The following is a 13,295-nucleotide window of genomic DNA, read 5'->3' as shown; positions in this document are numbered from 1 at the left end:
TTCCCTGTCTACAAACAATGAGACCGAAACAGATCCAGGTCTTTAAGAAATAATATTCCATCGTAGCATGGCAACGAATGTAACATTCACATTTCACCTACAAAACTGTCAGTGCATTCAAATTTTACTTAATTGCATAATTTTCCATAGATGATATTCAATAATAATGGGCATATTAAAAATTAAATCCATTTCATCACCTTTATCATTAGTCAATTATAAACTGAAGACTCTCCTAATGCTTGAGAAGTCTTATGTTAGATACATGTCCATGCAGAAAAATGAAACTTTTTAAAAGTCTTTGTTCTTCTGTTTGTTGTTTAGGATTTAAAAAAAAAAACAAACAGCAGAAGAAATTATGCAGCACTAAGTAGGAAAATAAATATTTGTTTAAGTGTTATAATTTTGGCCATATCAAACTAGACCTCTATTCAACTTTAAAGATTGCATTTACACCACTTTGCAGTGAAAGTAGGTCAAGTTCTCAGGCATTCAATTGCTTTCAAAATGAAAATGAATATAACAAGTGTTAGTTTCACGTTTAACATGCTTAACTTTTCAACTATCTCAATGAAACTGACAATTAAGATTTAAGAAGACTGAAAAATACCAGGCTGGTATCTTAAACCTTCTCTAACTACTTTCATTCTGAAAGAGTGCAAGACAACAAAACAAGAACAACATTGTCTAACCTAATCTGCCTGAATTTAAGAAGCACATTTTCTAAAGAAAACGATTAAACATTCAGCTTGCAACTGAACTATGAAAACAAGTGAGAAATGGAAATGAATGTGTACAGACATCTTCATTTAAATAAAATATTCCCTTTCTACTCAATCAAAGATCATGCTATGTTATTCAGTGAAATGAAGATAATAAAGCAACAAAGTGTCACTGAAGAGCAGTCAGATGGGTTAAAAGCATGTATGTTGATTTCTTGATTAAGAAGTTTACTTTAAATGTAAAAAAAAATTACCATCGCAAATAATTAACAAAGATAACTCAAAGTATTAAATACTGATTCCTAACTGACACCCCTATATAATCCATGAAAAATTAGGTAATAATGAAACTTATTTGAAAACAGCCATTCTGTTAATATATCTGTTGTCCAAACACTTCTGCTGAAACACGAAAAGGAAATAATCCAACTAGAATTGCCTATTAAATCACTCAAGTACATCCTGGTAAACATTTAAAAATAACATAGCAAAAAAAAAGGAAAATGCTGCCTTTCCTTGTATGTTATGAAAACATACTTGAAAACTAATGAAAAAATGCAAGACTTAAAAACAATTAATATGTGACATTCACTATTCACATGAAATTGCTGAGGTTGGTAATACTGTTCTCACCTTATACCATCAGATTTATTCACACAAGTTAATTCACAAAATGCATTAAGGAGCGTGAACTAGATTATTATATGAGTAAAACAAACTACTTGAACAAAGACTGAAGTACTTAGGGAACAGCTCAGTCATTTGTAATCAACTTGTCAGCAGTTCTAAACTAGAACCTTTAGCTACAGAAAAATGCACATCAAGCCAAGAAAACCTCTATGCAGCTTTACAGATATTTGTGTCTTACTTATTATTCTTTAGCTTGTGAAATTAGAAACAGCAGTTCAAGTTTATATTCCCTTTGTTTAAAATCCTTCCACATTTCTTCTGACTTGTTTATGAAAAAGAAGTGAATGCATGACAATTAGAATCTCAATTTTTTTCTTCAATAGTGTTTAAGGATGAAGTGATGCTGGTCCCGAAAGAAAAGCCTTCACTTTTTTCTTTAAGGGGTAAACAGTTTCACCAACACAGAAATGACAGGTTTCCTCAAGAAAACCTCTGAAAGTTCAACTGCACACTCACTAAAACATAATGAAAAGAGTTCAACATATAAAACAGTTTTTCTACAATACAGAGCCACTACCACTTACAAAGACAGCAAGAAGATCAATTAGATTGTGTTTATTAAGTGGTTTGAGAATAGAAAAAATCATCTAAGTGCCACAGGTTGCTACTTTCAAAGTGGGACAGTTTTTGCTTAACTTCTGTACTACAGTTTGTATAAGGTATTTATAGTTTTCCTATTATTCCAAAGGAATCATGATTTAAAAAAAAAAAATGTAATAAATTCATGCAAATAATTTGCAAGAACTTTCCTCTAAAAACTTCACTTGTTAATAGAACATTTTGATCAATTTCTTGTTTCCTAAAGGGCTAATGATTTCTACATAACCATAATTTATGTGTTTAATCTACTTTGCACATTGATTTGTTTTTTGTATCAGTGAGTATGTGGCAATGCTGAGACAGAGTGTATTAGAGGTCTATCACCTCTTAACTTTTACATAATCTTCTATTTATTAAGGTTGTTATTTATAGAATTTGTTCAACAGTTCATTTGTTGATCAATTGCAGGGCTTTTGTAATGACAGCAGGTGAAAGAAAAACAGAAGTTAAAAATGTGCAGTGCTTTGAAAGCTATCCAGCAGCATGTCACCATGGGTGTTCACCAACCCACATTTGGCAAGCAGAGCTTTGGTTTTGTTTCTCAGCTCTGAAACCCTGATGTAAATGAACATGAACGCATGACCTGTTCTACCGCTGATACACCCCGTTCACTCTCTATATTACAGAAAATTAACTTTTCCTCCTCAAAGGATAGCAGAAGACTCTGGCAGCTCGATGAACCTGAGAGATGTGAGAGATGAGACTGAGCCACTGCCAGAGATCTTTGGCTTCACCATTACCTACCAATCTAGTTTGTCAAGTTTGTCACAGCCTCCCTCATGCTAAAATGATTTTTTGTGAATGGTATGCTATCAATCAGACAAGTAAAATGATCCAAGTTACAGAAAGCAATGAGAAAAGGATGACCACAGTACCTTTAACATCTACTCACTGTTCTGTTCACAGCAGAGCCCAATTACACCTTTGCACAGCTTTGTTAATAAGTGCACATCGCAAGTGTGTGAACATCGTAAGACATTACTACTACGAAGTTCCCATTCCATTTAACTTCATAATGGTCAGGAACAGGGCTGTGACAGTGCTGATCTGAAACTCTCATTTTATAAGGAACTGTATTTTATAAAGGCAATAGATATAAATCATGCAAGAACATGAAAGGAGCAGAAAAATACAAGTGGAACAAGGGGACATGTCTGTGCACCCCAGTCATCTCAGGATGAACCTTGAGGAACTCTTCAAAGCGTCATAGTGACTCAGGCAAAGAGATGACCATGTACTAAATTTATCAAACTATGTAACCTTCTTAACAGTAGGCTTTTAAAAAAATATCTATGATACATCCAAAATTATCACTTATATCCCAAGTGATGAACTGCAAGCCAGCCTCTTGCAGCAATGGTGCTCTGAAATGTCAGCCCTGGTCCTCCAAGCTAAGAGTAGATGGATCACTATTGGCTTCTTTCCAGAAAAGGGGAACAGTGAGCACAGCATCCTGGAATCATTCCAAATGAGCCATGGTGAAAAGAAAATCAGCATTTGGGTTTGTCAAATGAAGAGAGTCATCACATGTGCTCAAACGACATGTCAGTCTTGGAAAATGCAAATTATTTCATATCCAGGTAGCAGGCTTTTCGTAACACTTCAAGTTGTCTGATTTTGCTTGTTGTGCTTTAAATCACTTCAGCAAGACAAGAGCCTGTGAAGCTTTGCGAGCCAATACATGTCCCCATTGGTATAGAAATATAGGTGGCGGGAAGGAAGGTAGGTCATAAAATTATTTCCTTCATTTATCAGTGAAACTAATTAAAGGCACTACAACTATTAACTAGAGTCTTTAATGGTCCATATTCAAAATACCTTCTGTATTTTAAGACCTTAAAATACAGTATACTGAAAAGTTCAGTGCACTAGAGCATCTATGGAAAGAGAAAGAAATGGCATTGAGAATTCAGTCATACTATTTCATGATCTTTTCTGCAATTTAAAACAAAACTATACACAAGCCTCTTGAGCATACTGTAATGGCATCAGCCATCATTTACTTTTTGGATGCATGAGGATTGGCAATGATGACAGTTCAGGCTTAAGTAATAAAACCCCGTTACAAAGGAGGAGTATTTGAAATCTTAAAATACTTGTATTTATCTATCTGCGTTGGGACTTTACTTACCACAAGTGGTATAAAAAGGTATATATGTTGATTACTGCACTGTCCATTTTAAAGGTTAGTTTCACTACCAGATTTATGTAAGTGGACCTGAATACATACCAATACAAAATCAATTACAGATAGGAAAGTGATGGCATGTAATTCATTGCAAAAATTTTAAATAAAGAGGAATATTCCCAAGTTGTCATATTTTGAAAAAAAAGAGAAAATAAAGAAATAATTGGATTATTATCTATTGCACTTAAACAAACATGCTCTGCTTGAGAACCAATCCAGATAATCTCATTTTCCTCTAACTAGAAGTAACTCTTTCTCTCTGAAAAAAAACTCAGTCTAATTCCACAGAACACACACATATGGACCAAAGGTCTCTCTTTTAATCAAACTGGAAAACAACATCTATTATTTTCTGGCAAAAAAACCCAAAATTTATGCCATTTTGCTTGATATACTGCAAAAATTCATCTTGCCAAAGATGGTTCCTCCTTGACCGGGTCTATTTGGGTTTTTTTCCCCCTAGACTGCAGTTTTTAGCCCATATGAGCTTGTTGAATGAATTTGCAGAGCACCTCAGGGAAGACAGGGGAAGAAGTCTGATTGGCCCATGTCTCAATGTCTCATGTTTGTTTCTTTTAGTTATTAAAAAGTTAATTACCTAATTATTAAAAAGTTAATAATAGTGTCTTTCCTATCCCCCTGCACTTTAAATTTCACAGATTAGAGATGCTGTTGTACTACACTCCAAGTGGAAAAAAATACACCCTTGCTTCCAGACCTCTACACATATATAAAGGAAGAATATCGGGCTTTCTCATATCCTGCTGAAGAAGAAGCGCACTCACACTGACTTGGGTTTCAGAGGAAATTACAGCACTTCTAAAGAACTGGAAGAGAGAGCACTGTCACTGCAGAATAAACTCAAGAGTTTGAATGGAACTGTAAACCACTTTCCTTCAGCTCTCCTCCATATTTGGCATAACCAGACTTTTCCTGAGGGGTGGGCTGCCTGTGGCATGCTCAAATGCCCCAAATAACTATGGATGTTTCCCAAACAACTTATAAATGGCCCTTCCTTCTACATTGCTTAATTATCCAGAGCAGCACTACCATCCATTTAGAAAGCCCCACATTGTTTTCAGGGATTAGGCTTTTTATTTAACTTTCAAACAATTATATGTGGTTCATTTGAGCTAACTCTTTTAAAGCTGTGTCCCAGTTCTGACCAGAACACAGGTAATTTTTTTACAGGAGCCAGGCAAGGCAGTGCCTGTAGTCCCAGCTACCCTGGCAGGCATGGCCAGACCCTAAGGTTATTCTCCCACCACCTGCAAGATGGAGAAAGCATTTGGGAGAGTCTGGGCAGGGACACTGATTTGGGGAGCAGTATTCCTAAACCAAACCAAGCTTTTAAGAGTTGCAGATATAAAAAGTATTTCCAATTTATTTTAAGAACTTTGAAAAATCCTGTAGGACATTTATCCTTCAAATTCTGATGTTTTTGTTATGAACAGAGACCACAGATTTATCATGGTATATCCTTCATAAATCCTATATAACAGACTTATATAGCCATATAACATTATATATTATAAATGATATTTTTAATGTGTAATTCTAACCTATGATTTTGTTACCTAAATAAGATCATTGCACCTGTCATACAGTAGCTATTACAAAGGTTATTACTGGTGGCTGGAAACATTTTACACCATTGAAAGTTGATATACAAAGTAATTTCTTCTTTAAAAAGTAGCTGAAGGTGAAAATTATTATAGAACTCAAGGAAAATATACATGTAACATTTAGTGAAAAAAGTCTTAAGTATCAGAAAGTTCTGGCAAAGATATTGGGAAAATTGATGATTACTTGTTACTATGTTTCTCTGACAATTACTAACAACATTAACTAAAAAGAACATGAAGAAACACCATAATGACTATATATTCTGATATATATTGGCTTAGGACGGATATTATACTGCTATAAATACGGAGAGGTTTTAAAACAACCATGAATCATCAAAATTTAAAAAAAAATTCTAATCTTATGGTAATAGGTAATATGAGCTCCATTCCAGAGAAAAAAAATGAGATTAAAGTGGTTTATTGAAAGAAGAGTTAATTAGCAAAACTAAAACTAATTCATGAATATCTAACTCCAGATGGTATGCTTATATGACTGCCATTTCTTAACAGTGATAATACACACAACTTTTAAGTGTACTTATCAGCAGGTTTTATATGTTTAAAATCTGATGTTTTATATGGCAATCTGTGCACTGAAATCACTTTCTCTCTCAAGCCATTTTTCCCCAAACCCACATTTTCTATTCAGTGCAATGTTATATTAATGGCACTGTTAATTTTATTGTTTTAGGCATTAAATGAGTCAAAGAAAAAAGAAATAACTACTGTACAGAGCAGTTCTTTGGGCTGTTGAGCCAAAGATGAGTTGGAATTTTATTGACGTGCTACATATAAAAAACCTGAATATACACACAAAAACAATGAAAGGCAAATTCCAAAGGCTCAAACTATTTTTAAATGCCCAATGTGATATTTACTAGGGCACACACTGCTATACTTAGGAGCTACAAAAACATGTAGTGAACAACAAGCTCTGTGTCAGAGCAATAGCTACTGAAAGTTCTAAAGGTATTAGAGGAGATTTTGTCAGTATAATGCTAGCTCTTAATAATAAGCATATTTGAAGAATGCTGTACCTTAAAACATTTAATTTCCTTTGATTTCCAGTCACCAGTAGTAATACAAAAATAATAATAACGGAAAATACTGTTTTATTGCATCTTTTTTGTTTGTGGGAAATACAGTTTCTCTACCTAGCTTAGTATAAAATATAGTAACTGTTTTTCCTCACTGAACTGAGGGGAATTTTTAGTTAAGCATCTGCTTTGTGTAGCAGGTCAACTATTTCCTGGAAGGATCCTCAAAGCCTACTTGCAAATCTAATGGCACCAGGAGACTAACATTTCATTAGTAAATATGACCAAGCAACTAATACATCTGTAGCAGTCTAGCAGTTTAAGCCTCTCTATTTTCTATTTCTTTAATCAATGTCTGTACCAGGTATAGGAAATATACCATAATTATCTTCCATGTTCAGATGTGGACTGAAGGCCCAGAGGAAGATTATGCTTTTTGACGCTTATTTTTGGTACCACAGGGAAAACTAGAGTTAATGAGGCATAATACGCACAATTATTTCGTGTGTCATTAAAATTTTATATTAAACACAAGGTAATCATCACCACAGAATGACCCTCAGTCCAACTGAAAAAGACATGACAGCTACCACTCATTTATAACTTTTTTGTTTGTTTTTACATTTCGGGAGGCTTCCTTTGCTATTAAAGAACATTCAGATAATGAGATTGTTTTGTATCAGTTGGGCTGCTCATTAAGTTGAAGGCAGAAAAGAGAAACACTTGTATCTTTCCCTCCCTATGGTCAAAACATGCATACACCCACTTCAGAATCCATAAACTAAATTAGTCAGTCTTGCATATTTCTCCCTCAAGTGCTGACAAACTGTAACAAGGTACTGCTTGGATCACTTTAAAGTTATTTGAAATACTAGTTATAACCAGAACAGCAGAGTAAGACCAGTAAAGATGCAGCTAAGGCATCCCAAGTCCTCACAAGGACTCCCTCAGGCAAGGGATGGCAGCTGCCTGCCACACAGTGAGGCAGCCAGGCAAGCTGGCACACACAGAGTAGTTTGGAGGCAGCTTCACCACCTTCTTCTCACTTGACACTCCCATGGTGCATTTTTAGGTTTTTTTTAAGAGATAACCCATGCTCATGCTTTTGAGTATTTTTCCCACATTGTCAGTGATCGACAAAAACAGCCTGGAGAAATGTAAACTGCAGAAAGGCTGTGGCTGCCTGCAGGAGTAGAGGCTTTCTCACCCGCGGCAGAACACAACTTCTGCGCTACCTGCAAGGTACCCCTCAAGGGGCCAGAAGAAAGTACCAGTGAGGTCATTATCACCCGTTTCTTCCCTGAGGATTGAAGATGGGGAAGCTGCTGAATACGTTTGCATGAAAGTCCCACAGCTGAAGATAAGATTATAATCTTGCACATATCACAACACAGAGGACCTGATAATAAACCATCACCAAATGAGACAACTCCATTTCCGAAGCCACGTTAGGACACAAACGCACCCACACTAAAAGCTTGCCTCAGCAGATGCCCTTATGACTACAGCACATCAGCTCAGTTTTACACAGTGTTCAGCCATCAGTGGCATTCAGCCTGCTAGACCAGAATACAGATGGATCTGGAACAAAATACTCATCTTTTTGCTTTAGCTGGTCTTCACGGATTCCTATTTCTTTATCAGCTTCTCCACTGCAAGTTTTACAAGGGATGCTTCATTGCTTTTTAGATTATTACAGAAGCAGCTTTTGTTCAGAAGAAGCTCTTTGCAGGAGATGAGAGAAAAAGCAGAACTATCAGGGAAAATTATCCTGCTACTCCACAATTTCAGAAGTAAGAAAATTCTATCGACGAGAAACTTGCTACAAGTTGAGGAAAGAAGAGAAATGAGGAGTGACAGCCTCTTCTTAGTAGCCTAAAAATAAGGAAAACACTTCACTCTACTGTTTGGCTGAGCAGCCCATTGTCCCACTCTCTAAAGTGTTCCTATTTATCACTAGAATTCATAAAACTAGAAAAAAGAGGCAAATAAAAATAAATTGTTTTTCCTATGTCAACCTCATTTAATTACTGAAGTGTAGTTTGAATTGTTTATCTCCTAATGCTTTTGCAGGATTGGCAGCCAGTCTAGTCCAGTCAGGCTTGCCTGACTACATGAGAAACAGAAAATAAAATTAGCATAGTCAAAGCCAGGGATAATCTTAGAAATATTCACAATAATGAATAGAGTTGGGTGACAGGTTGCATTAGCTAGGGGTTTATAATGCCCAGTCTTGGTACAATGTACATGGGCTAGTAAATATTCAGCAGAAGTTTAACAAGATATTTTAAGCAGATTTATTTAAGTCAGCTCAGTCATGTCTATATCATTACATTGACATACTGTCTTTGCTTTTACACATCTTACAAGACACTTAATGTCAGCTTATATGGCAAGAATCCAGACGATCATGTACACACAAGTCTGTGCATACTGAGATGTGTAGATGAAAACAGCTCATCACTTGTCTCCTGGGAGCATAATACCCGGTAGTCTAATTTCCAGACAATGCTGCAGCCGATCCTACTATTGGGCAAAAACTAGCATGTTTTTTTTGATCATAAAATTTGGCTCATAGCAAGCAGACAACTAATAATGTCTGGGCATCTCCACCAAGGACAAAAATGGAACATTTTTGCATTAACAAACCAAGTGCATACACACTTTTCTTTCCAAGAAATTCCAGTGTTTTAATACAAGTTTTATTCTGTCACTAAACTTGTAAGTCTCAGAGCTTCAGCTCACACGCTCTGGTGTGCTGGCTCACTGTTCAGTTACTTCATTTCTTGCCCTCCTGCGCTAGTTTTGAAAAAAAAAAAAAGTAAAACAAATGGAATGTGCTTGTTCACAATTAAAAAACTCACTCACTGCAGCAACAAGTTCAGTAATTTTCCTAGGGTGAGAAAGTATATGAAGAAGAGTTACAAAATCAGACTGACAAACTACTAAAATGCTACTTTGCTGTGCATTTTATCTGCCAAATCTACTTTTTCACTCTCTATCAGCTCACAGTAACCATCTGCATTTGCCTCTTAATATCACAGCTTTTGGACTATGGCATGATACAACTGTCTAACCAAAATACACAGCTCTATCAGCAGATGACTTTGCATCATATAAGGAGTTTCTGAGCAGAGGACTGAAAAAATTCAAGTATTCAAGTGCTGTCAAATTTTTCTTTCACAGACAGGCAAAGCAATCAACTAATCCCTTCTCACTTCTGATGAACTGTGAATAAGGAAGGCCTAGTCAATGTCTACACTGCACTCACAGGTGATATTTTGACCATTCTCATATAAACCTGCATTGGTGCCAAGAGCAGTACAACCAGGCAACATGGAGCTCAGGATCCAAGCTGGACCTGCCATATATGCTTGAAACCACAGAGCTACAGCTAAACATTATTACTGATACCTAAACTGGCAGGTTTACTGCCGGTGTGGATATGTTCACACTGGCTGTGGTCACATCTCATTACAGCATAGATATAACCTTTGAGACGTGGCTGGGCAATGTTACAAATAGCTGATATTTACACATGAACAGGAAGGCATAAGTATTTGACAATAACTCTGTACAGTACATGTAGGCAGGGAGAACTATAGTAATTTCCCAGGCTGAATTATACCTGACCTCATTTCCTCATTTTTATTATGTAGTATTGACATTATTTGCATCAGATGAAATAAAGAAACAGCACTTCCCTGATGCTGTCCTTTACTATTTCTTCTATTTTCTAATCAGAGAAAAGAGAACATTTGGTAAACTCACAAAAAACTTTCATTAGCGTGCTATATACCAGATTCCAAATGGAAAAACACCAGGGTGGGCTCTATAATACTAATAATGCATCTTTAATTTCAAAACACAGAACTAATACCACTGAAAAAGAACATATCCCCTTACCTTAGGGTCTCCTTTTCTCCATGTTAATATCAAACCTGTAACAACTAATCAAAACACATTCCTACTTTTCCCCATGTTTTACTAATGCACATACTACGGCAACTTGAAATGACATTTCTTAAAGTATTCTCTTTATATGTTGCTAGTAAAATCAGACAATTCAAAGGCAAAGACAGACAGGAATAAGTGAAGCATTCACTTAGACAGCCAAAAAGAGCAAAAAATTACCTTTAGCAGGGTTTACTTTTATCCCTGACCTATACAGCATCTCCTCATTCTGCCAGTCCCCATTCCTGACAACAGTCTTGAGTCCATAGAAAACAATTAATGCAGCAGTGGAACAAAAAACCAAGTTCTTCAGAAAGCGCTTCTGGGCTTTGACATAAAGGGCCCTGACACCTACTGTAACCAGCAGGCAGAAGCCCATACTAGGAACATACAGCACACGCTCTGCTATTACAAAGCCAACATAGAAAAACAGGTTTGTGGCAGGAACGAAGGGCACTATTAACAAAGAGAGAGACAGAATGACAATGTTCTCGGTTGAAGGAAGCTGCAGTTTCTGAATTTCATGCTTTTTTAGGCCATTCTCTTCTTTTGATGCAAAGCTTGACTTCACCTCCAGTGTCTTGTACTCCATCTCTGGGTGACAGCTATGCCCATTAGCATTTTGCTTGCCATTCATTACAGTTTTCCCATTGAATTCTCCCCCATTGCTGGAGCCCTTCAAGCTAAAGTAGGCAAGGAGGAGGAGTCCTGCATAGAAGGCCACAGTGTGTATATTCCTCCAGTCGCTGACTGCTTTTAGAAGGGGCACAGCATCCATAGACCAGTCAAAGCTGAGGGTATCTGGGCACAACAACAGCCAGAGGTTCTTGGTTGGCAAGTAAAAGAAGGTCAGGGTACGTGTAAGAAAACTGTCTGAGTCAGCTGCTGGATTGTCAGAATTAGAAAAACTTGGGGGCTTGTTTCCCATCCAGTATAAGCGAACACCTAGCAGTGCAGTTCCCCAGGAGGTCAATAAACCAATGCTGAAGAACAGGGTCAAATTCTTTCTCTGAAAGAAAAAAAATAGCATAAATCAACACTAGGTATTTAGTTGTGTAAATTTTACACAAAAAAAGAACCAAGAAAATATCTGATAGAACTCTTTTTCAGTAACGGAAACAAACACAATAGATCTTCAGCTCTGGTATTTGGATCGTGCCACGTTGGGATACATTGTTGTCTACAGACTAAAGGAACTATGTCTTTCATTTAAACTCTATCAAGAATGCATCACAGTTGAGCCTTCAGATATTTTAGGGCTGTAAGTTCTTGATTAAGATCTAGTTGCATAATGCTTTTGAAACTCTTATTTTAGAGGAATTTATGGAATCTTACATTAGTTCCTACATAATCTCCCACATCTCTTCTCTGTTTCTGGCTGTGACCAAAACACAAGTTTGCCTTAGCTAGATTTAAAATCTAAAGGATGTTCCAGATCCATTTTCCTTAATCAAGTCTCACCCAAGGCATTGCATTAGAGAACTGAACAAAATTTCCAAGAAAGCAAGAGAGGAAAACGGATGCAGATTCCCTATTTAGGTCTCCTAGCTCCTACCTATTAACTTGCAGCCTTCAGCTCTTCCTACTTCTGAAAGTCCCACTTCATTTTCTATAAAACACAAGAAGTTTTACCTCACTATGAGGAAGGGCTTCTTTACATTGAGAGTGGCAGAGCACTGGAACAGGCTGCCCAGGGATATTGTGGATTCTTATTCTCTGGAGATTCAAAACCCACCTGGATTTGTTCCTGGACAGCCTGCTCTAGGTGACCCTGCCTTGGCAGGGGGATTTGTACTGGACAATCTCCAGAGGTCCCTTCCAACTCTAATGATTCCGTGATTCTCTGATCTCAGAGCCAAACAATACATTGGGAGTTTCTCCTCAAGCACGCCATAATAAGCGCTCCAAAACCTTTCACATCTTCATATGCATCTAAATCAAATTATAGCAAGCACACAGCTCACTCCACCTACCAATGTCATCATGCTAGCAACTTGAACAATCTGCACTTATTTATGGAGTAACTGAACATTTTCCAGCAGGAGCTGCTTCTTGGGTAAGTTCTACTCTCAATTACATAGGCACCCTAAATGAAAGATGGTTTACATTACTCTCTCTCTATGTAAAAGCAAAAATACATGGTTTTTTATATTTCAATTTCTCAGACGCCTTCTGTAAGGAAATAAAAAAAACCTATTTGCAAATAGTTACAGATGCAGATTAAGTGCTTTGATTACTTTTTCCCCATTATTAGAAAGAATTATTTGTCAATCATTTTTCATTTTATTAGGTTTGTTTTTTCCATCTCACACTACACATTTGTGCGATGATTACTCAATATTTACTTAGTTATTCAGAAGCAGAACCTCACAGTAGAATGTTTTGTCTTATTTCTACAAAACAACTCATTTTTATCCTTTGTGGGTGGGATCAAGCCTTGGTATCATGAATTACAGATGATTATGTTGCTCCATTT

At 36.6% G+C, this 13,295-nt stretch overlaps 1 protein-coding gene across 3 annotated transcripts in view; it reads right to left on the bottom strand.

The window, feature by feature from the left end:
- TMTC2 (transmembrane O-mannosyltransferase targeting cadherins 2) overlaps positions 1-13,295 on the bottom strand; it is a 267,444-nt gene that overhangs the window by 118,283 nt on the left and 135,866 nt on the right. For all 3 annotated transcript variants that reach the window (XM_072923133.1, XM_030260616.4, XM_072923134.1), the window contains one exon: positions 11,000-11,828. In XM_072923133.1, coding sequence (XP_072779234.1) covers positions 11,000-11,828 — 829 coding nt within the window. The remainder of the gene's footprint in view (positions 1-10,999; positions 11,829-13,295) is intronic.

This window comes from Taeniopygia guttata, chromosome 1A (assembly GCF_048771995.1).
Source record: "Taeniopygia guttata chromosome 1A, bTaeGut7.mat, whole genome shotgun sequence".
Classification (NCBI taxonomy): domain Eukaryota; kingdom Metazoa; phylum Chordata; class Aves; order Passeriformes; family Estrildidae; genus Taeniopygia; species Taeniopygia guttata.
This window is presented reverse-complemented; position numbering and strand designations above follow the sequence as displayed.